Genomic DNA, 26,003 nt, shown 5'->3' on the forward strand with positions numbered 1-26,003 from the left:
TATCTGCTTCTAACTATAATGGATGTGAGGTTTATCTGCATGTGTGAACACAGTACACTTAAAAACTAAACTGAATATTATGAATAACTCGGTGCATGCTATGTGAGGGTCTCTTCCCTCCCCCCCCTTTCGGTTTGGGTACAGAGTAAAGACAGAACAGAGGAATTTATAAATACAGTCCAGGATTGTTACTTGAGCCACTTTGTGGATAAGCCTACTGTTGAACTCAGTTTTTATGTTATGCTCTATTCAGAACATAACATAGCATATTGTATGTACTATGCATAGTTATAGTTATGCACATAAGTACGAGTAAGCATAGCATATTATAGGCAAGACTTCTATTCAGAGTTTGCTTATGAGATAGTCGTCCTGGCCAAAGGGAGGCATCTGCAGTCCTATCATAGGGAGCACTGCTTTGTGTAAAGATTGCTGGAACGGCACTTGGTACAGCCGAGATTGGCTAAATGGCCTTTTCCTGTGCTTCGTTTAACTGTATAACTGTGTGTAATGTGCAGTTAGACAAAACAAAATGCCTCTTCACCTGCCCCACTTTATGCGAAGAGTGCAAAGGCTCATGCTATAAGTGTGGCACATTCTGAATCCCTTCACACCATGTCACTTACCTATCACAAGCTTAAATGCGAGCTAAACTCTTGAGGAAGGATGATAGATTGGTATGATAATAGTGTTTGATTTGGCCCCTCCGAACTCGTATCATTCTATTTACATGTTCAGGCATATGTGTGTGTGTATCAATTACCCTTCCCCACCTCTCTGCTGGTTTCAGGTTTGTCCGGTGTGTGCGGCATTACCTGGAGGGGATCCCAATCATGTGACCGACGATCTAACTTCTCACTTGACTGTGGAGCACAGGACTCCACGTGATATGATATCCTTTGTGTGTTATCAATCCGCCACAAAGATCTGTGCCACCACAGTGTAATTGTAGAAGAATCATAAGTGGTGATGAAGATAGACATGCTGTTGCCGAATAGAAACTTTATTTACAGGAACAACATTTTGACAAAATGCTAATCTATAGTCTATAACTAAACTATAAGAGAGCCGTTTGTCTGTCTGTCTGTCTGTCTTTGTCTCTGTCGCCATTTTTTCCCAGCGATTGCTGAACAGATCTTCGTCAAGCTTTCAGTTTCATCAGTGATTGCTGGGGAGTGTTGGAGGCAAACAATTGTTTTGAATATTTTATAAAAAAAATAAAGTACGATTTTTGTGGTACATATAGATAAATATAAAATCACTCGATAGTGCCGACGAAGCCTTTTTGATTAATGACAGTTATACTCAAGTTCACACACGTATAAATAAATACAAAACAATTACCAGACATTTAAATACAAATAAACCTTTTCCGGAAGCGGTTAAAGTTGGCGGTACAGCTTTTCCTTCCTCAACTGCACCAAATTTATATATTGGGGGCAAACTTAATCCAGAAACATCGACTGTACATTCACGATCATCCATTCGACGAATAACATCTAATTCCACTTCTAAGGTAACACTTTTACAATGCCTCTTAACTTTTTTATTATTCTGTTTTTTTGCGTACACAATAAGGCCTTAGTTATTTTATAACTTTGTTTACACAGTTCTTCAGCTAAAATGTAGGGTCGGTAGGTCGAAATATAAATGTAAATATAATTTCAATTTTTAGAAATTATATATTTTTATGATTTGTTTTCAGATGTTCCATGGAAAAGACAAGGGTAGGTGGGGGGAATATAAATATAAATCCTGGACCAGGAGGATCTGAGAAAACATTGAAGATGGAAGACCATTCAAATGCAGGATGCCCATGTTCACTGTATCATCTGATGTGAAAAACAATAAAGAAGGATTAAAACTTCTTTTTACAATTTAGTCTGGCATGTTTTTCTGATAGAAACCTGTTGGATCATCAAATAAATGGAAACAATGCTGAGAAAATTACTGTCCAAGTCGTAGATGTGTGCGTGCACACCAGTGCATAGTGCTGGATATGATTAAAGAAAGGTGTCTACTTGGAGTCAACACACTCAAAACGGTCAATCAGAGCCATAACCAGCTCTTACTTTTCAGTGAGCATCTGATCATACCATCTCCCCATTTCCATGAGCACATCAAAGGCTGATTTCTGGTCCGTTGAAGGCTGAATATCAGCATCTCGCAGGGAAACTTTGACGTACTTGGCATCAAAATCTTTCAATACGAACAGCGGTGTACAACTTTCGACGGAAACAAAATCGGCACGATCGAGAGTAGCTTGCAAATCATCCCTGCTGCTGCACTGAATTGTTGCAATCATTCGGCCAGAATATTCGTCGTCAAGATGTTGCGTGATTAAATCACCAATACAGTCACTCAAATTTATACCGCTGACATACTTCTTAACAATCACTTTCGCCCCAGAAAAACACAGTCAATCTGAACCACGCTTGTCACTGCTCAGACGCCACGACCGAAGACTACTGCGCAGTTTGGTTAAAGATGACTCGGCATTTTGGTGCGCGCGCGCGAAATTATATTGTTGCAAATTCGCGCCCGCCGGCGTGCGAACGGCCACGTAACTCGAATCGCGGTACGTCGCCCACTGGACGGACAATTCAGTCGTGACCCTCTCGGAACAACGCCGGGAGCTAGTCACTGGTGGGGGTTTAACCTCACCACGATCGTGCCAATTGCCCACCCGCACAGGATAGGGTTGCTCGCCAAATTCGATCGACCTAAGTACCTGCGCGAATGGTCGACCGGGCGATCGTACCACGCCACAGGCCGACTCCGGACACGAACCGCTTAAGCGGTCCGTTCCGTGCTACAGTGATAACCGAGCGGTGTTATCGTCGGCCTTAACGGTTCCGATTAATTACCGGGATGTTGAACCCACTACGAACCCCTTACGTGAAGCAAGATGGAAATTCAAACGAAGGAAAGGACGCAGCGAAATGGGGAACAAGTTCACACAAACACGTTTATTCACACACACACACACACAGACACACACACACACACACACACACACACACACACACACACACACACACACACACACACACACACAGACAAGCACGGAAGGCACGGAAGGCACGTATTTACAGTCACAATAATCAAAATGCACATATAAAGCGAAAGCAAGAGTTAAAACCGACTACGCACACACACGGCAACACTTAAACAGTTCTACTTGTCGGACAGGCACCACCCACAGTCATTTACACAAACCCAAAGACAAGAAAAGTGGCGACTTCCCTGTGGGCCGTCGAGTCCTCCTCCCATGTCCGTCGGCGTGGTCGCGCCTGGCCCCGACTCCTCTCACGGTCTGCGAGCTCTCTTCGGCGTGGTGCACCGAGCTCGTGCCGCGCGTAGCTCGCGTCGTCCGCCTGACAGCTCAGACGGGGTTTTGGGGAAACGGACGGGGTTTCCAGCGCTATCTCCGCGCGGAAGCAGGGTCTCGGGACCGCACCGACAGAAGACCAGACCAGACCACCAGCCAAGACGAACGACGAGACCAGCTCCAGGACGAAGAGGAAGAGGAAGAGGACGAGGAAGAAGAGAGGAGGAAGAGGAAGCGCGCCCCGCCCGTGTCCGACTTTTATAGCGCGGGGCTCCGCCCTTTGCCCCGCCCCGTTTCTGGCTCCGCCTCCCTTCGAGAAGGTTCCTGAAAAGGGGCGTTCCCTCGCGCTGACCGCCTCACGCTGTCCATCCACCAATCGGTGGTGCGCTGCCCCTCCCCCTTCCCTCACACCAAGCGTGGGGAAGAATGGTGGGAAAAACCCACCAGCATCGTTGGCGATTTTTGCCCGTTTGAAATAAAAGATAGATGAAGAAAAATGACTAACTGGAGGATCGCAGCCCGAATGGATCACATAAATTCCCTCGACACAACGGGTTTGGGCTAACTACACATGTACCTATGGAGATATCTCACCTTTATGGTGTAATGCGAATTTCCACAGCCGTAACAATATTTTGAAAATAAATGCCGACGTTTACATTTCGGGTTTTGAAACTTTTGCACCTTCGGCGGAAAATTTATAAATATAAAATTACCCCCGTGTGGGGGTGACGGTCATCTCTATAATACCACAAGTTCTCAATGTTCAGTTATGACCGAAGACTACTTCGCAGTTCTACTGCGCAGTTTCGTTAAAGATGACCCAGCATTTTGGCGCGCGCACGAAATCATATTTTGAAAATAAATGCCGACGTTTACATTTCGGGTTTTGAAACTTTTGCACCTTCGGCGGAAAATGTATGAATATACAAGATCAGCTGCTATGCAATGACACCATTCACTAACTTTTACCATGCCCACTAGAGAATATATAGCCTCCTGAAGGTAGGGCAGTTTTTGCAAACTTTGAAGTCACGTGACGTGAAAGCGAAATTCGAAAATCCCTCCCGACCAAATTTAGATATTGTCCCATACATTCATATGCCACAATCAAATTCAAGATCGCTTGAGAAATGGAGAGATAGATTTTGAAAATCATCATTTTCGCATTTTTTTGCCAACTTTGAAGTCACGTGACATGAAAACGAAAGTTATCGAAAATCCGGCCCAACCAAATTTCGATATTATCTCGTAGATTCCTATGCTACAATCAAATTCAAGATCGTTTGAGAAATGGCGGAGGAGATAGAATTTGAAAATCGTCATTTTCGCAACTTCAAAGGCCTCGTGACCTTGACCTTGACCTTCGGTGACCTTGAAAGTCATACCATCGTGTACGTCTCATCGACCTCTATCAGGATCACTAATGACCAGATCTCCCGCTTCAACTTCATTGTGAACGGACGGATCGAAGGACATCGACACCCATATTATTAGGTCATGCTCGAAGGGATGACCTAAAAAGCCTAAAAATGTTTTTTTATATTTATATTTCATTTAAGCAAATATACCGTTGGCGGATCTGTCAACAAAGTTATAAAATAACTAAGGTCTAAGTAGTTGACCGAGTTTTGTTTTTTGTAATTTTTCTACTTTCTGAAAGAAATTTACCCACTAGCTACTTATAACAATCGATCTCCTCATTAGTTTGTAGCTAAACACTGGTGCAGCTTGATCACAAAACAAGTGTTTGAGCAGTTTATTCTCCCTGAAACAACAGTACTTGCATGGGAAATGCCCTCTGTAGGTTTGGTACCTTTCCGTGTTGATGAAACAGGCAGCCCTTCCACAACAACCACCTTATCTGTTCTCCCTCACAGCCCCATCATTTTTGATTGGAATTCACTCCCTCCCAAGTGTCTACCAATACATTATGACGATTGCTGAAGATGCTCTGCGTTTGTTGTTGTTGTTAATCATGGGAACGAAGTTCCATTTTTACCTTATCTTGAATTGGAATTCCAGGTTAAGGTATTGTTATCGTGCACCATCTGTCCGTCCGTCTCCTATTTAAACTTTTCCAGCCACACCGCTGGGCCAATCCGGATTAAATTTTGTAGCAGCGTTCCGCTCCTTACTAGTAACAGGGATTGCAAAGCTTGTTTGGGTCACGTGACTTTAAGTAGGTCATAATGGTGGACCGAGTAAATTCCTTCAAAAAATGTATTCTCCAGACCCACCACTCAGAATGCCACCAAATTTGGGTTACAACGTTAGGCCAGGGTCGGGATGCTAAATTGTGGAGGTCATGCTGATCACTTGACCGGAAGTGTCAAAATGGCCAATCAATTTTTGGGAAAACCACATAAATTCCTTCAAAAATCTTCTTCTCCAGACCCACCAGTCAGAATGCTACCAAATTTGGGTTAAAACATTAGGTCAGGACCCAGATAAGCTTCAGGTCCAGTGGTCCTATTTTTTTATTCTGTGAAGAAGTTGGAGTGGGCGAAGGAAAATTTGACTGTTGTGTGTCGGGACTCCATTTCACACCGTATTTGTGAACACGATTTGGCTCAATAACTTTAGAAACGGTCTTGATTATCGCTGAAGATGTTCAAAGTATTTTCCCGATTGTGTGTTTATCAATAACGGTTGAGATTCATTACCCCGATTGATTCTGGCTTCTTTGTGAGATAGGCAAACATTCTTTCAAAAATTAATCTTTGTGGTGAAGCAGGTGCTTGCTTTGAAGGTTTTGAATCCTGAGAGATGCCTGCTATTTGTCCTGAAGGGTGTGAGCAGGACTGATATAAGGGAATTTTTTTTGCAAAGTTGGAGTTTTGCTGTTGGAGTTGAGACTGCTGAACTTTTCCTTTCTTTACTTGCTCGGTTTTGATCCACCTTTAGCAGTAGACCACAGAATAGAAGAAGTTGATGGGTCTTGTCGGTCACAAGGTTATGGGTATGTAATATTTATTTGTCATCGCTGAAGCTGCCGTCATTGTAATTTATTCCAATAGGCCTTTGAATTGTAAACTCTATTTTCCTTGTGAATCAAAGCCAAACTGTAAAACTAAAGTGTGCTCTGCATTAAGTTACAGCCTCGTGCCCCTTAACCAAAGGCTCCACGACGACTCGAGTGGTATTCGGCACATGCGACGCGTCTTGCACCCTGGACGAGGTATCGGCGTGACGCGCGTGCGCCGATCAAACATGCACTTTACGAGCAACTCTTCTGGGGGTGGCCTCACCGGCTCATCACCAGCGCAGGGGTCATACTCGCCGAGTGCCCGTGAGGCTATGGACCCAATTGCTGGTGGGTTCCTGATCTGCTGCTATATTTCTGCTTGCTCTATCTTGTTATGGTTTCTGTGCTGTTTTGTGTTCTTTACCCACCACCACCCAACCAGTGGTATGGCATGTACAGCACTTTGGAGTGTCAGGCTGCAGAACACAAGACAGTCATTTTGTCTTAAAATGAGCTTGGTTTTTAGTTTTAACATTCACTCGTGTTATTGCTGTCACTCACTTGCAGGGTTCACGGGTTTGAACAGATTGCTTAGTTGCAATGATAACATAGAGATATGAACAGCACAAGGGTTGCGAGGGATGACGCATGGTGTTGGAGACAGGTTTCCACCTTGCTTCTGAAAAGCAAAAAATTTGGACGTTGGAAGGAAATATTCAAGTTGACACAGAAAAATTAAATTGCTGAAGCGGCTAAAATGGATTAAAAATCAAAACAGGGTTTATCTATGTAAAGTAATTAACTAATAAACCAGTTGTCTGTTTTTCATTCAGGACGAAAGATCTTTGAACGCTGTGTAACTTCCCCATGTGTGCAGAACCACCATGCCCATTTCTACGATTTTTCAGCATCATTTCCTTGGCATTTTTAGGCCACCGTTCTACACACAGTTTGTTTTAATTGCTGCATGTTATTGGACTATGTAGCACTCACAACTATCTCCAACGACATCTCCATCCGATTGAGGTCGGAATACTTTTACCTTCTTCCTTTTCATTGCATTGATATCTTTACCTCTGCCACCGAAGGTGAAGGAGGTTATGCTTTCACCCCTCTCTTTCCGTTTGTCTATCTGTCTGTCTGTCTGTCTGTCTGTGTGCAGGATATCTCAAAAAGTTGTGGATGGATCCGGATGAAATTTTGTGGACAGGTTCGGTGTGTGACAAGGCCGAACTGATTCGATTTTGGTCAAGATCCGGATCTGGATCCGACTACTAGAATTTTTATGTGATTCTTCACCATTGAGAGATGGGGCCAAAAATGATATACAGCAAGTTGTGGATGGATTCGGATGAAACTTGGGAGACACATTGGGTGTGTGACAAGGAAGAATTCGTTCAATTTTGATGAAGATCTGAATCCGGATCTGGATACGAGAATTTAATTTTTAAAGTGATTCTTCACCATTGAGAGGGCCAAAAACGATATAGTACTATATAGCATGATATTTCAAAAATGTATTGAGCCCAATATGTTCTCGTGGATCAGGCATTGCGGGGCAGGGGTATGCACTCGACCGAGTACCCTTCTAGTTGGGCCTGTGCTTTGTGTCATTATGCTGAAGAGTAACTCGGTCATCATAGCTGCTTTCTTGCTGAACTACTTTATGAGAGTGTTCCTACGATCTTCAATCCAGTGCTGACTGGATAGCTTAGAGGTATGCACACTCGCCTCTAAACCGTTGAGCCCAGGTTTGAATCTCTGCCCAGCTATAACCTGTCACTGTAGTGGTTCACTGCAAGTGATGGGAATTCCAGATTCTTGGCACATTCAGTCGAACGTCGTGCCTGGCTCGCCGGTTCATGAATGACTTGGGCCAAAAATGTTCCCTGGCTGACCCCACGAGGAGATGGGAATAATTGGGGCTGTTAACGTAGTCACACTCAGAGATACGATCTTAAGTTTGATGCATAGTTCAGTGCCTTGATTGCTAAAGCAACCACAGACCGTAATTGATCCACCCCCTTACTTCACTTTGTGGACTACATTAAGCTTCCTTGTTTGTTTTGGGGCAAGGGATTTGCAAACATTTATTCACCACTTTGGTACATTTCAGGAAGGAAACACAAAGTTTGAGATATTATGATATTGAAGATATTGGTCCTAAGAGCGTATTATTAAAAATAATTTTTTATTCGTCCCTCCAATAATCAGTTCTAATCACTGGTATATTATAGTTTTGGAGTTGTATTGGGTCAAATCGTGTCTGCTCTGTTCAGACTGAGCTCAAACAAATGTCCAAAGATGACTATTGCAGCATTTTACAACTCTATTTAAAACCTGGCATTTTCGAGTGTCGAATTATTGTACACTGTTCCTTCCCCATTCCATACCTAGGCAATACATGACGTCATTGCTGGGCACCGAAGGAAGGGAGTACTTGGTTTTTACTATTTTCTTTCTTGTTAATTGGCAAAAAAACATTTTTTTTGACAAGAATGTTGATCGCCTCCGTTTGTTTGTTTGTTTGTCTGTCTGCTCGCCTCCAACCTAAACCGCTCAACCGATCGCTCTGAAATTTTCAGAGATTTATGGCATCGACCCTGAGACGGTCCTGCATTGAAGTTGCATAAAATTTGGTTGACCAAAAATGTCTACATAGGCCAATTTGAGCCAAATTTTCTAAAATCCTCAAATTTCATCCAATTGAGTTGAAATTTGAACAGGATTTACATATCAGGTCAGTGATTTCAACCACCTATTACTGTTGAGGTTATCATAGGTCAAAAGGTCAACATAGGCCATAAGGTAAACCCAAAATAGGCCAAATTTTTTAATTGTTTCTAAAATTGTCAATTTTCATCCGATTGACTTGAAATTTGAAGAGCATTTTCATGTCAGGTCACTGAATTCAACTTCCAATTAATTTTAAGGTCAACACAGGCCTAATTTATAAAATTGATAGATTGGGCCAAAAACTAAATATATCACGATATCTCAAAAAGTTGTGGAGGGGCATTTCACGGTACTTGGTTCGTTATGGACGGGACATTCAGAGAATTCAAATGCCTATATTTTTTTGACCCTGATATGTCAAGTCAAATTGATAGAACTACCTTGAAGGATATGGTGGGCAGTATAAATGGCAAAAATTTGAATCAATTTGAACAAGAGTATCATATGCTAATTAGCCAAAGAAGATGCGTTTCGGACGGGACATGCTGCGACATGACTTTTGAGGAGCTTTGATAAAATCAAAAATTATCTTCTGTGAGGTGAGATATCTGGCACTTACCAGTCTTTCCAGATACCTTAAGAGTTTTCTAAGGTTACTTGATCGACGGTCAATGGAAATTGGCACTTGCCACTTGTCACTTGGCAAACAATAGTGTAATTAGAACTGCGTTTCGGATGAGACATCAGAAATCGTTATGGACGGGACTATTTTGTCGCATCACAAAATTCAATCAAAATGTCTTCTCGAGTCTGAATAATTGCAGAAAATAACTCGGCAATGAAATGCACAACAATATATTTATCATAATATATTCATATATACACAAAAAAAATGTAAAAATGAAAATATATTTAAACAATGTTGAAGAATGATGGTGAAGTAGAAATCAGAGGCATTTAAAAAGTATCATTCCTGAACATGAATGGTGCAAGGGAATATGTATCTGTTTCGGTTGTCCATTACTGGAAGTCCAGAATACGTACGATGTCACATAGCCCAATCCATGAAATATCGTTCTTGGTAGGGAATGTGAAGACCTTACAGAAGACTGAGTCCTTCGATCGGAGGAATGAAACGTTCACTGTGGTTTCTTCAACTTCCAGGCATTGTCTGAGGAAGACTTTGACTGATCTTCCTGTCTCAAACTTAACGAGGACAAAGTCGCCGACTTTACAATTGTTGATCTTTTCGTGCTTCGTGCCTGTATGCATCGCTGGCTCATCAGTCGAGACACCTGGTGATACCACCACTCTCCTCTCATACACTTTCTGTGGACCAGTGAATGACGAATTTCTTGAGACATGGACGTTTTTTCATCAATCGGCGCCACCTGGTGTAATTTATGAACTCCAGCCACAGCCAGGGTGTCCTTAAAGTGGGCATTGAGGTGTTGTGTTGCTGCCTCAATGTCCTCCGACGCAACTGAGAGGTGTTTCAGCTCATCCGATCCAGTCTCTCGGAAGAATACCACAATTGTGAAAATGGTCACCCCTTCAGCTGACCAGTGGGCCGACATGATTTCCTTCTGATGTTTTATGCTGTAATTCTCAGCGAAGTCTTCCCGCACGATGATGACACCCGGTTTCAGTGTATCTTTCAGATGACACAGTTCAGCGTGTTGGTTTTGTACATCATAAACGTGTCGACTGAATTTGACCAATTGTTCACGCAGATCATCTACCGCAAACTGAAGATCGCTTTTCGTCACTGTTTTTACAGTCTTCCCATCCTTCGTCGTGGTATATTCGATCGTGGTTGACTCATCGATACCATCGAGGTAACCTTCAATATCATCAATGCCACAAATGTCACAGCAGCGGTCTGCGCAGGACTCACTGGCTAAGTCACAGATGGTCAGTTGAACCACTTGGACAGGATCGCTGGGTATACGAGGAGTCACTTTACGTAACCCGGCCGGCAAAAGTCCAACATTCTCGTGGTATCTGCACATACATCCTTCTTGGTCTCGGTCGTTCACTGGTCTGATGTGCGTGGGATGGATAAGTGAGAATTTAGTGAAGCCGATGACGTTACCGTACTCCCCGCAGAAAAGCTGGTGAGCCTCTGACAGGGTCATCAGTAAATACCGCTTCTGCCGGTGCCTGCGTTTGCCGTCAAGGTCCTTGACGGAAACATAGTCCTTCTTTCCGGGACACATACGACTGACGTCATCACTTTGAAGGAATGCCATCACCTTTTCAATGGTATGCTGGGGAATAGTGTCACTGTGAGTCTTTCTGTCGCTGTGGATGATGTTCCGTCAAACACGATTCCTAACGACATCTTGCAATATACTTTGATTGTCTTTAGGCAACAAAACTATGATGGATCCATTGACGTGAATCTGCCGTCTGGGCGTCAACGGTAGGGCGCGCTTCGCACGTGAGATGGCCTTGCCGAGCATCTTGGTATTGGAAAAGGGACTAGGTCCTCCGCGTTTTTCGGTGAGAATGGTGTTCTTCTTCTTATCGCGTTGGAGTCTCTTCCTCTCATGTTCTTTCTTGTGAATGGCTTCTTTCTCTTCTTCTGTTATAGTTGCCTTCTGCCTCAGTCTTGCTACCTTCTTACATTCTCAATCGTGTTTCTGTCCTGCATCGGAGGCCACGGGATCTTCTTTCAGACGTTTCCTGAATGCTTTGACTTGCTCGGAAGATGTTTTGGGTGGCATGATGGCGTGGAGTACAGTGAATGATTCCTGTCGACCCGAAAGAGCTCCTTTTATGCACACACCTGAGTCCGAGTGTCAGATGAGTGACATCAACTTCATAGTTAGTGGCCAATTAACACCTTGTCAGCTTTAATTAATTACTTGATCCGAGCGTCAGTTGAGTGACATCTACCTCAGTTTTCTGCCGATTAACAATGATTGTTAGCTTTAATTATTTACTTGGATGACCAAGTTCTATGGTTTATCAAACCAATCAGTGAGACACAGTTGGTCCAGCCATTACTGACTCAATGGAGGCTATCTGGAAGAATCTAACGTTGCATAAGCACTTAACAAACGAATTAATATTTATGTAAATAAAAACCAACCATATATTTATTATTCTCCCTCTGTTCTGCTTACAATTACGTGATACAAACATATCCTGATGCAATACATGCTCAATTACATACAGTGAAGTGTCTGCCTGTAACGTTTTTGTCCCGTCCATAACACAAATCGACACCATTGTTTCTGTACGACCGCCTGATTTTTTTCAATTAAATAGGCTAGTTTTGAAGGTCCTGGATCAGAGGAAGAAAACGATGAGGGTCATTCATTTTGCATTCCTATGGAAAAACTGATTGAAACTTTTGATGCTAAAAAGTTACGGACGGGACTACTAATGTTTGTGACATGCATTTTTTTTTTTAGAACAAAAGGGATCTCAAATAATTTCATATGGTGGATATTGTGTCTCTTACTGTCCTCATTATGGTTACCAAGTTTCATTGAGTTATCTCAAAAAATCAAGGAGATAGATAGAGCAAAAAAAACATTTGTTCCTTCCGTAACACAAAATCAGGGTTCTCCTAAAGGCCCGGTCACACCTTGACATTTTAGCCAACGTATGCCGATTTTTTTAATTTTTTTTCTAAAACGCTGGCACACGTTGAATATGTTATGGGTAAGTTTTGATAACATTGAGAGCACGCTGAAAAACACTGCCATACGTCGTTGTACGTTGGCTTTAAACGTTGTACTTTTTGGTTGTCCTCAAATTTTTTCATGCTTGAAATTTCACGACGTATGCCGGCGTATGACTCACACGTTCCGCTACGCTGGCCACAAGTTGTATGCACGGTCTGCGATCGTTGACAGACGTCAACACATGCTACTTGTAAGTTAATCATAAGTTGAGACACGCCGAGGTAATGTTTAGCGTACCCGAAACTTGTTTCTAACCTATGATTAACGTGTTGTTGGCACGTTACGCGATCGTTGCCACACATCGACAGACGTTACTTTTAAGTTACTCATAGGCTGAAAGACGTCGGTATAATGGATCGTCCTTGCGTCAGCGTCCACGGCCACGGCCAGGACACTTATTTGCAGCATTCTTCAAACTTTTCTTCGGCATGACGAGGATGTTCACACTTCGATGTCAAGCTTGGCTATGATTCCAATTGTCCATCGGCAGCGTCTATTTAAAATAGTCGAGTTTGAGCGTTTTAACACGTTCAGAAGAAACGCTTCAAATTTCAAAACCCCAGCGTCAAAAAACAAAGGCGAGTGACAGCAATTTAAATCGTTCATTGTAAACAATGAAAATAGCTGAGTGGTACCGTTTAAAAGTCGTTGAGTGTAAAAAAAATCCAATTGTTGAGCGCAAGCGTCTACTTTCAATAGTGGGGTTTAAGCGATTTAGCATGTTCAATAGAAACGATTAAAATTTCCGAGCGCCAGCGTCAAAAAACAAAGGTGAGTGACAGCAATTTAAATCGTTCATTGTAAACAATGAAAATAGCTGAGTGGTACCGTTTAAAAGTCGTTGAGTGTAAAAAAAAATCCAATTGTTGAGCGCAAGCGTCTACTTTCAATAGTGGAGATGCAGCCATTTAAATCGTTGAGTTTATCATTTAAATCGTTAAACGCAAGGACGATCCATCATAACCCACACCCTCATCCTCACACTCACCTACTACTGCCAACATGAACAAACTAATACTAATACTGATACTGATACTGTTACTGCTGACATGGACATCGACTCAAAAAGGACTCGAAAACACTGTTGGGTTCCCCTTTTATGAGCAGCATTTTTATATACCAATTCCCAAAACCGCTGGGAACACGTCTTTATATGGCAGTTGTAAGCTAGAAACACGTTAATTTTTTTTTTTTTTGTCGACCGGAAGACGTCATTGGAATACGTCTACATACGTCGATGTGTGTTGGGACTACGTAAAGAATTGGTTCAAAGCACGTCAAACATAAGTTAGAAATAAGTTTCGCGTAAAAAAGACATTACCGCGACGTGTTTCGACTTATGAGTAGCTTATAAGTAGCCTTTGTGGACGTGTGTAAGCGTCCACATATCGTGTGTAAAACTTATCCCCATCGCATGCTGAACGTTTGTCATACGCCGAGTACGTCGTAAAATTTTGAACATGTTTAAAATTTCTTGACGTACTCTACTTACTACGACGTATGATAGCGTACTTTAGCATTGTACTCACGTATACCAAACTTACTCATACCATATTTGACGTGCCCCAACGTTTTAGACACATTTTTCTTAGGTCGGCATACGCTGGCAAGATCGCCAAGGTGTGACCGCGATGTTGACACTTCCATTTCTACGGCAGTTATGATTCGAATCGTTGTGCGTCAGCCTTTTAATAGGCTACGTCACGACATCGTCGGCGATGCGTGCAACACACTATGCCTAAGTTAGACTATCGTTGGGCATCGGTTGTGTAGGCCGACAACAGGTTCAGCATTCGTTGGTATAAGTTATCGATAACACAACGAAACGTTCTGTGTCCGTTACCAATGCGTTATACATAAGACCAAGTCGCTATGAATACGTCCGAATCTTTAAAAAAAAAACCATCAAAGTTCAACGTAAGCCAGCGTTTTAGATACATTTTAATACGTTGCCATCGCTGGCTAAAACGTCAAGGTGTGACCGGGCCTTAAATAAATGCCTAATTATCATACCTAATCAGGTCCTGTCTGATTTAAAAACTATAAAATATGTAGCCTGAGTTATCCAACTTTGTTATCCCAGGTTTACTTTAGGTCTATCAGCAATTTCATTTTTTTAAACTCATGTTACAAATACCGTGAAATGCACCTGGACTAGTTGTGGCAAAACAAGGTGGATGACTTGAATTGGTGACAAGAACAAGCAGATTGGATTTTGGTTCTGATCCAGTCCATCAGTGGGAAACAGAACATGAACTGTTCCACTTGGCAGAGGTGTGCGCTCTACCGAGTGCCATTCTACTTTGTGCTTTTTTGCCAAGTTGTCACTTTGAGTGATTTTTCACTTGTTTGTTTATTTGTCCGAGCGATATGTCAGCCATCCTTTGATCGAGAATGCTGAAATTTGGGGACAAAACTGAAAATGTGCTTTGGCTAAAATGTTTTTTTTATTTTATTAATTATTAATTGATTGTATACTGTACTTAATTATTATGGATTTATGAATTACTTATTTATTTTATTTCTCATCCTGGCAATATCTCAGGCATATTTTGAGCTAGGAAGGTGATATTTGGACATGACAGTGACCAGTGATTTGGCTATAAGGAGAATTTTTGATTTAATGATCAATTAACCGACTCGTTCTTCATTTTTCGATTAATTACTTGATTTTCAAAAAGTTACATATTCGGATGAAACGGTGGTGGTTGAGGAATGCAATTCGGCAATTGAGAAATTAATTATTTTAAGATTATTAGGGTACCCTGTCATTCTGACAGGGAACCCTATTGTTTTTCTTCTGTTTATTTCTTATTTATTATTATTTATTCTTTTTCCGCCGGCAATTTGCGGGTTCTTTCGCTTTAAAAATCATTTACTCAGGAACGGTAAGTCCGATCGACACAAAATTTTCACCATAGTATGTATCTTTTTGATAGCAAACTTAATTGGTAATTGTGACATCATGGGTCACGTGGTACGGGCGCCATATTGAAAAAACCGAAAAATTTTGGACTGTGTATCTCTGAAACGGTATAAACGGTATAAATGGTATAAATGATGACATCACAAGTCACATAGTTGGGCGGCCATCTTGGATAGAAAAACGCACCTTTTCCGATTAACACGAAACTTCAGACATGCTCCACGACACAGTTGAAAGCAGAATATAAATTTTTTTTTCATCTCATGTATCTCGTGTTGTATCAAGGGCCGAGGTCTGGGTAGTGCACACGAGTGGTGAATATAACTTTGTTAATTTCTTATTGATAGGTCACATGGTTTGGTGGCCATGTTGGATTCAAGAATTATATTAAATAATGTTTTCTCTGGAACCACATAACCTATCGAAGCGAAACTTGGCCAATCTCATCTACCCCCATGCCTGCATGCACGTTAAAAATTATGACGTCACATGGTTTGGCGGCCGTCTTGGATAGAATAACGCACTTTGACCGACAAAGACGAAACTTCACAACCGTGTTCCACTACACGATTGGAAGCAGAATTTAAATTTATGATGTCATAGATCACATGGTTCGTCTGCCATCTTGGATTGAAAATTAATAAATTTTAAAAATCTTCTTCTCCAGAACAGCCAGACAGATTGAGGCAAAAATTCACACAAACTTTCCGCAAGACATCCTTTCACAAGTATGTTAATTTCTAATTGATAGGTCACATGGTTTGGCATGCATGTTGGACTCAAGAATTATATTAAATAATGTTTTCTCTGGAACCACATAACCTATCGAAGCAAGACTTGGCTACTATAATCTAGCCCCATGCCTGCACACATGTTAACAAGGACAAATGTGTCCAAGAGCCGCGTCCTAAAGGTTTTGTCTTCACCAGAAGAAGAACAAGGACTTAAGAAGAAAAGAAAAAAAACAACTTCCGATATCTCATCACATGCCTTGACGGAGCCAATTGCGAGACCAGTCATGGACGAGCGTCGTTCATGACAAGAAAATAGTGTATTTACGAAATTACAATACATTAAATGGAATAATCTTTAAATAGTAATGTGAACTTTTCGAAACTATAAAGTAAATGTCCAAATATATTTCAAAGTTCATGATAGACGCTCTCAAAAGGCACCCTCAATGCGAGGATGTGTACAAGTGTTTAATATTTAAGGAGATACGGATCCTGTATATGAAAGTCGAGTCCTAAAGGATCTGTCTTCACCAGAATAATAATAAGAAGAAGAAGAACAACAACGCCGAGCTCTCTTAATTTTAATTTAGAAGAAGAGTAAATAATGAAGAAGAGTAATAAAATGAAGAAGAAGAGTAATAAAATGAGGAAGAAGAGTAACAAAATGAAGAAGAGTAATAAAAAGAAGAAGAAGAGTAATAAAAATAAGAAGTGTAATAAAATGAGGAAAAAGAGTAATAAATGAAGAAGAAGAGTAGAAATTGAAGAAGAGTAAATAATGAAGAACAAGAGTAAAAAATGAAGACGAGTAAAAAAAATGAAGAAGAAGAGTAAAAAATGAAGAAGAGTAAAAAATGAAGAAGAAGAGTAAAAAATGAAGAAGAAGAAGAGTAAAAAATGAAGAAGAAGAGTAAATAATGAAGAAGAAGAGTAAAACAATGAAGAAGAAGAGGAAAAACTGAAGAAGAAGAAGAGTAGAAGAATGAAGAAGAAGAGTAAAAAATGAAGAAGAAGAAGAAGAGTAAAAAATGAAGAAGAAGAGTAAAAAAATTAAGGAGAAGAAGAGTAAATAATGAAGAAGAAGAAGAAGAGAAAAATGAAGACGAAGAGTAAAAATTGAAGAAGAGAAAAAATGAAGAAGAAGAGGAAATAATGAAGAACAAGAGTAAATAATGAATAAGAAGAGTTAAAAATAATGAAGAAGAAGAGTAAAAAAATGTATGAGATGAAGTAGAGTAAAAAAATGAAGAAGAAGAGTAAAAAATGAAGAATAAGAGTAAATAACGAAGTGCCGAAGAAAATAAGACATGCTAAAAATTATGATGTCGTCACATTGTGTGGCGGCCATCTTGGATAGAAAAACACACCTTTTCCGATTAACACTAAAGTTGACAGGCGTGTTCCAACACACGGTTTGAAGAAGAATATAAATTTGTGATATCATAGGTCACATGGTTCGTCAGCCCTCTTGGATTGAAAATTAATACATTTTTTTTAATCTTCTTCTCCAGAACAGCTGGACAGATCGAGGCAAAAATTCACTCACACTTTCCCGAAGACATCCTTTCACAAGTTTGTTTTTTAATTTCTAATCGATAGGTCACACGGTTTGGCGGCCACGTCGAATTTACCCGAAAACCCTCGAACATCTCCTTCTCCAGAACGGCCAGTCAGATTGAGGGGAAACTTCACGTACGTATCGCACACGAGCGGTGAATATAAGTTTGTTAATTTCGAATCGATAGGTCACACGGTTCGGCAGCCACGTCGGATTCAAGAACAACATTAAATATCGTTTTCTCCGGAACCGCTCATCCCATCGTCCCGAAACTTTTCGACCGTCGTTTAAGTCTCACGTCGTATCAAAGGCGTCGTGTACGGGTACCCGGTCATCACTGCCAGCAGTTATAAAGTGGCAGTTCTAGTTAGGGTACCCTGTCATTCTGACAGGGAACCCTATTGTTTTTCATCTGTTTATTTATTATTTATTATTATTTATTCTTTTTCCGCCGGCAATTTGCGGGTTCTTTCGCTTTAAAAATCATTTACTCAGGAACGGTAAGTCCGATCGACACAAAGTTTTCACCATAGTATGTATCTTTTTGATAGCAAACTTAATTGGTAATTGTGACATCATGGGTCACGTGGTACGGGCGCCATATTGAAAAAACCGAAAAATTTTGGACTGTGTATCTCTGAAACGGTGCGATGGAAAATTTTTTCGCTTCATACATTTGAATAAGCTCCTCAAGGGGAACAGGGGTGATTTTTCGTGAGGTCACCGGTCAAGAGGTGTGCTGGTCAAAATTCGTTAGGTACAACGCTGCATCGGAAAAATCTGAAATTTCTTGAGCCTCATCTGCACAACAATTCACCGTAGAAAAAATATATTATGACGTCATGGGTCACTTGGTTCGGCAGCCATCTTGTTTTGGGAATTTTTTTTTTAATCTTCTTCTCCAGAACGGCTAAACAGATTGAGGCGAAACTTTACACACACATTCCCCGTGAGGTCATTTATCAAGTTTGTTAATTTCTTATTGATCGGTCATACGGTTTGGCGGCCATCTTCAATTTACCCTAAACCTTCAAACATCTTCTTCTCCAGAACGGTTCGTCAGATCAAGGGGAAACTGCACAAACGTATTGCTCACGAGTAGGGAATATAAGTTTGTTAATTTCTAATTGATAGGTCACATGGTTTGGCAGCCATGTTGGATTCATGAAAAATATTAAACAAAGTTTTCTCTGGAATCACATAACCAATCGAAGCGAAAATTTGCAACAATCATCCTCCATGATGTCTGCAATCATAGTAAAAATTATGAAGTTCACATGGTTTGGTGGCCATCTTGGACAGAATAACTGACCTTATCCGATTTATACAAAACTTCACACACTTGTTACGGTCCCCGATGGGAAGCTGAACATAAATTTATGATGTTATAGGTCACATGGTTCGGCAGCCATCTTGGATTGAAAATGAATAAATTTTAAAAATTTTCTTCTCCAGAACGGCAAGACAGATTGAGATGAAACTTTACACATATATTCCCCATGTGGTGCTTTCTCAAGTTTGTCAATTTATTCTTGATCGGTCACATGGTTTGGCGGCCATCTTGAATTTACCCCAAAAACCTTCAAACATCTTCTCCAGAACAGCTGATCTGATCAAGGGGAAACTTCACACATGTATTGCACATGAGTAGGGAATACAAGTTTGTTAATTTGTTATTGATAGGTCACATCGTTTGGCAGCCGTGTTGGATTTAAGAAAAATATTAAATAATGTTTTCTCTGGAACCGCTTAACCTATCGAAGCGAAAATTTGCAACTGTCACCCCCCATGATGTCTGCATACATGGTAGAAATTATGACATCACAAGTCACATGGTTTGGTGGCCATGTTGGATTTAAGAAAAATATTAAATAATGTTTTCTCTGGAACGGCTTAACTCACCGAAGCGAAAATTTGCAACTGTCATCCCCATGATGTCTTCATACATGGTATAAATTTTGACATCACAAGTCACATAGTTGGGCGGCCATCTTGGATAGAAAAATGCATCTTTTCCGATTAACACGGAACTTCACAAACACGTTCCACGACACAGTTGAAAGCAGAATATAAATTTTTTTGTCATCTCATGTATCTCATGTTGTATCAAGGGCCGAGGTCTAGGTAGTGCACACGAGTAGTGAATATATCTTTGTTAATTTCTAATTGATAGGTCACATGGTTTGGCGGCCATGTTGGATTCAAGAATTATATTAAATAATGTTTTCTCTGGAACCGCATAACCTATCGAAGCGAAACTTGGCCAATATAATCTACCCCCATGCCTGCATGCACGTTAAAAATTATGATGTAACATGGTTTGGCGGCCGTCTTGGATAGAATAACGCACTTTGTCCGACAAAGACGAAACTTCACAACCGTGTTCCACTACACGATTGGAAGCAGAATTTAAATTTATGATGTCATAGATCACATGGTTCGTCTGCCATCTTGGATTGAAAATTAATAAATTTTAAAAATCTTCTTCTCCAGAACAGCCAGACAGATTGAGGCAAAAATTCACACAAACATTCCGCAAGACATCCTTTCACAAGTTTGTTAATTTCTAATTGATAGTTCACATGGTTTGGCAGCCATGTTGGACTCAAGAATTATATTAAATAATGTTTTCTCTGGAACCACATAGCCCATCGAAGCAAGACTTGGCTACTGTAGCCCCATGCCTGCACATATGTTAACAAGGACAAATGTGTCCAAGAGCCGCGTCCTAAAGGTTTTGTCTTCACCAGAAGAAGAACAAGAACTTAAGAAGAAGAAGGAAAAAAAAACAACTCCCGATATTTCATCACATGCCTTGACGGAGCAAATAGCGAGACCAGTCATGGACGAGCGTCGTTCTTGACAAGAAAATAGTGTATTTACAAAATTACAATAAATTAAATTGAATAATCTTTAAATAGTAACGTGAACTTTTCGAAACTTTAAAGCGAATGTCCAAATATATTTAAAAGTTCGTGATAGACGCTCTCAAAAGGCACCCTCAATGCGAGGATGTGTACAAGTGTTTCGTATTTAAGATGTGGATCCTGTTTCTGAAATAGTCGAGTCCTAAAGGATCTGTCTTCACCAGAAGAAGAAGAACAACAACAACGCCGAGCTCTCTTAATTTTAATTTGGAAGAGTAAATAATGAAGATGAAGAGTAATAAAATGAAGAAGAAGAGTAATAAAATGAGGAAGAAGAGTAATAAATTGAAGAAGAAGTCATAAAAAGAAGAAGAAGAGTAATAAAAAGAAGAAGAGTAATAAAATGAGGAAAAAGAGTAATAAATGAAGAAGAAGAAGAGTAGAAATTGAAGAAGAGTAAATAATGAAGAAAAGAGTAAAAAATGAAGAAGAAGAAGAGTAAATAATGAAGAAGAAGAGTAAAACAATGAAGAAGAAGAGTAAAATATGAAGACGAAAAGAAAAAATGAAGAAGAAGTAGAAAAATGAAGAAGAAGAGAAAAAATGAAGAAGAAGAGTAAAAAATAACGAAGAAGAAGAGTAAAAAAATGAAGAAGGAGAAGAAGAGTAAAAAATGAAGAAGACGATTTAAACAATGAAGAAGAAGAGTAAAAAAATGAAGAGAGAAAATGAAGAAGAGTAAAAATTTAAGAAGAGTAAAACAATGAAGAAGAGTAAATAATGAAGTGCTAAAATAAGACATGCTAAAAATTATGACCTCGTCACATTGTGTGGCGGCCATCTTGGATAGAAAAACACACCTTTTCCGATTAACACTAAACTTGACAGACATGTTCCAACACACGGTTTCAAGCAGAATATACATTTGTGATGTCATGGGTCACATGGTTCGTCAGCCCTCTTGGATTGAAAATTAATAAATTTTTTTAATCTTCTTCTCCAGAACAGCCGGACAGATTGAGGCAAAAATTCACGCACACTTTCCCCAAGACATCCTTTCACAAGTTTTTTTTAATTTCTAATCGATAGGTCACACGGTTTGGCGGCCACGTCAAATTTACCCTAAAACCCTTAAACATCTTCTCCAGAACGGCCAGTCAGATCGAGGGGAAACTTCACGTACGTATCGCACCCGAGCGGTGAATATAAGTTTGTTAATTTCTAACCGATAGGTCACACGGTTCGGCAGCCACGTCGGATTCAAGAACAACATCAAATATCGTTTTCTCCGGAACCGATCATCCTATCGTCGCGAAACTTTGTGACCGTCGTTTAAGTCTCACGTCGTATCAAAGGCGTCGTGTACGGGTACCCGGTCATCACTGCCAGCAGTTATAAAGTGGCAGTTCTAGTTATTTATTTATTTTAATTCTGCAATTAATTATTGTACACCACTCCCTCCCAATTCCCACTCCATGTGCTGCAAGGTGGCATCGCCGTGCGCCAAAGGTGCCCCGGCAATGTTGCGCACTAAAGGATTGTTGTATATTTATTTGGCATGGGGGCAGTGTACTTTAAATGTGCCGCTACTTATAATTATTATTAGGGTACCCTATGAGTACAGGGTACCCCATTGTTTTTCTTCTGTTTATTATTATTATTACGCATTATACATTATTATTATTCTTTTTCCGCCGGCATTTTGCATCCTTTTTCGCTTTAAAAACCATTTTCTCTGGGACACTAAGTCCGATCGACACGAAATATTCACCATAGTATGTATCTTTTTTGATAGCACAATCACGTTATAATTATGACGTCATTGGTCACGTGGTGCGGGCGCCATCTTGAAAAAAACAATAAACTTTGGACATTTGTATCTCGGAAACCGTGCAATGGAAATTTTTTTTCGTTTGGTACATTTTACTAAGCTCCCTATGGGGAACACGTGTGATTTTTCGTGACGTCATAGGTGAAGCGATTATACCGGTGAAAATTCGTAAAGTAGAACGCCATATGGGAAAAATCTGAAAAATTTTAAACGTCATCTACGCCTAAATTCATCGTCAAAAATATTTTTCTTGATGTCATCGATGACTTAATTCCGCCGCCATCTTGTTTTTTAGTGTTTTTTAAAAAAATCTTCTCCAGAAGGGCTGGACAGATTGAGGCGAAACTTTACAGGTACATTCCCCAAGAGGTCCTCTTTCAAGTTTGTTAATTTCTTCTTGATTGGTCACATGGTTTGGCGGCCATCTTGAAAAAACCCTAAAACCTTCAAACACCTTCTTCTCCAGAAGCGCTGGTCCAATGAAGGCGAGGTTTCACAACTATATTCGGGACATATATGCGATATAAGTTTGTTAATTTCGAATTGATAGGTCACATGGTTTGGCCGCCATGTTGGATTTAAGAAAAATATTAAATAATGTTTTCTCTGGAATTCCTTAAGCCATCGAAGCGAAAATTTGCAACTGCCTTCTCACAACAAGTCTGCATACATGGCAAAAATATTTTACCTCAGAAGTCGCATGGGTTGGCGGCCATCTTGGATAGAAAAATACACCTTATCCAATTTACACGAAACTTCACAGACTTGTTAGGGTCGACGATGGAAAGCAGAATTTGAATTTATGATGTCATAGGTCACATGGTTCGGCAGCCATCTTGGATTGAAAATGAATAAATTTTAAAAATCTTCTTCTCCAGAAGGCCAAGACAGATTAAGACGAAACTTCACACATATATTCCCCATGAGGTCCTTTCTCAAGTTTTTAAATTTCCTCTTGATCGGTCACATGGTTTGGCGGCCATCTTGAATTTACCCGAAAACCTTCAAACATCTTCTCCAGAACGGCTGACCTGATCAAGGGGAAACTTCACACACCTGTTGCACATGAGTAGGGAATACGAGTTTGTTAATTTCTAATTGATAGGTCACATTGTTTGGCAGCCATGTTGGATTTAAGAGAAATATAAAATAATGTTTTCTCTGGAACTGCTTAACCTATCGAACCGAATATTTGCTTCTGTCATCCTCCATGATGTCTGCATACATGCTAAAAATTATGACGTCACAAGTCACATAGTTTGGCGGCCATCTTGAATTTACCCTAAAACCTTCAAACATCTTCTCCAGAACGACTGATCCGATCAAGGGGAACTTCACATACCTATTGCACATGAGTAGGGAATACAAGTTTTTTTAATTTCTAGTTGACAGGTCACATCGTTTGGCAGCCATGTTGGATTTAAGAAAAATATTAAATAATGTTTTCTCTGGAACCGCTTAACCTATCGAAGCGAAAATTTGCAAATGCCATCTTCCATGAATTCTGCATACATGGTACAAATTATGACATCACAAGTCACATGGTTTGGCGGCCATGTTGGATTTAAGAAAAATATTAAATAATGCTTTCTCTGGAATGGCTTAACCTATCGAAGCGAAAATTTGCAACTGTCACCCCCCATGATGTTTGCATACATGGTAGAAATTATGACATCACAAGTCACATAGTTTGGCGGCCATCTTGTATAGAAAAACACACCTTTTCCAATTAACACGAAACTTCACAGACATGTTCCACTACACAGTTGAAAGCAGAATATAATTTTTTTTGTCTTCTCATGTATCTCATGTATCAAAGGCCGAGGTCTGGGTACCCGGTCATCACTGCCAGCAGTTGTAAAGTGGCAGTTCTAGTTATAATTATTATTATTATTATTCCTTCTTCTTCAGCATCTTCCTCTGCCTTTTCTTTTTCTTCCACGGTCACAATTATTCCCACGTTCTTGGGTTGGTTGGGGGAAGCGGGGAAGATTGGCTCAAGTCTTTCACGAACCAACTGGCCAGGCCTGAAGTTTGACAATATCTCGCCTAGTCTTCGCTAAGGACACTGGGATATTTCATGTCCACCATCTCATGGTGGATGGGATTCCCAGTTTAACATCCATCCGAGTGACGGCACTTACATTGATGAATAACCCCGCCTCTGAAATACCGAGATGGTCGCGATTCAAACCCAGGCTAAACAGCTTAAAGGCAAGTGTGCGGTACCTCTTGGCCATCCCTTCAGCCCTAAAAAAGTGGCATTTATCTTACTGCCCCAAAATGGTATTTTAAATTGTTTGGACATCAAGGAACACCGGATTATTCTTCGAAACATGATTTGGTCAGCTCGATTGTTAGGATTGTCACCCATTGAACTGTAGGACAAGGAGACCAGTCATTCCACATATCTGCAATGCAATTATGGGAATATTTCAATGCATTTTGAAATTCAATTGCACAGCACTCCTCCCCCCTCTCTCTGCCCCATTCTCCCCACCCCCTTGCCAAATCTGGTTGCTTCCAGGAGCATTGTTTGTTGGTTACAAACTAAATAATTTAATTAAATGAAGTTATTGCAAGTGGAAATCTGCAAGGAATGCAAAGGATTGTGCTATTAATTTTTGTTGTTTGTTTTAACAAAGGCTAAATATTGTGTTGATTTGCCTTTATTTGGTTTATACGAACACATCCTGTGTCTTAATTAATGACCCAAAAGGCTATGATCATACATATCGTGCCTATTATATGACAGGCGATCATGAACATGTCATCAGACACATAATCTGTATTTTTATTGAAATAATTTTAAAATCCTGAGATTAAGGTTTTATTGCAGAACATTTGTTGTCACCTTGTGCCTTATAAAGCCCATTCGATGAAGCACACTTTTTTTATTTTTATTTTTTTTTTTGTATACCTTGGTCGAGGCTCGTATGAGAGCTAACACACAACTCACAGCAAGGAGGCATGAGACAAGAGGGGCGGGAGTGGAAGGGACAAAACAGTGGGGAACAGACACATTAGGTGAACTGTGGAAGGGAGAGGGATGGGGATGGGACGGGGAACATGGCGAAGAGAAGATGGACATTTCAGGGACTTTCAGGAAGGAAAGTAGGAGAAATGAAGGAAGTGGGCTTGGGTGGATTATCGGGGGTAGAAAAGATCGAGGATTTGGATGGGGGAAGATAAGAGGTGGTGGTGAACAGCTGTTTTGAAAGCCTGGAGGGAAGAATGGGAAAGAATAGAGTGAGGAAGTTTATTCCAAAGGCGGGAAAAAAAGAGGAATGAAAGAGTGAAGATGAGCAGTGATTCGTGATTTTGGTAGTTTTACCAGAAGGGGGTTGTTGGCGGACCTTGAGCGCCCTGTGGAAATGTTGTGGGGACAAATCGCAGAGAGAGCAGGGGGGGCAA

The 26,003-nt window shown here is 40.5% G+C and overlaps 1 protein-coding gene across 1 annotated transcript in view; it reads left to right on the forward strand.

Moving 5' to 3' along the window:
• The window catches only part of KCMF1 (potassium channel modulatory factor 1), a 197,045-nt gene that overhangs the window by 78,796 nt on the left and 92,246 nt on the right, over positions 1–26,003 (forward strand). Inside the window, exons 4-5 of the mRNA XM_085848287.1 lie at positions 791–892; positions 6,461–6,647. Of these exons, the coding sequence (XP_085704413.1) occupies positions 791–892; positions 6,461–6,647 (289 nt within the window). The remainder of the gene's footprint in view (positions 1–790; positions 893–6,460; positions 6,648–26,003) is intronic.

This window comes from Eptatretus burgeri, chromosome 12 (genome assembly GCF_056783735.1).
Source record: "Eptatretus burgeri isolate ZD-2024b chromosome 12, Ebu_testis_v1, whole genome shotgun sequence".
In the NCBI taxonomy this organism is placed as follows: Eukaryota; Metazoa; Chordata; class Myxini; order Myxiniformes; family Myxinidae; genus Eptatretus; species Eptatretus burgeri.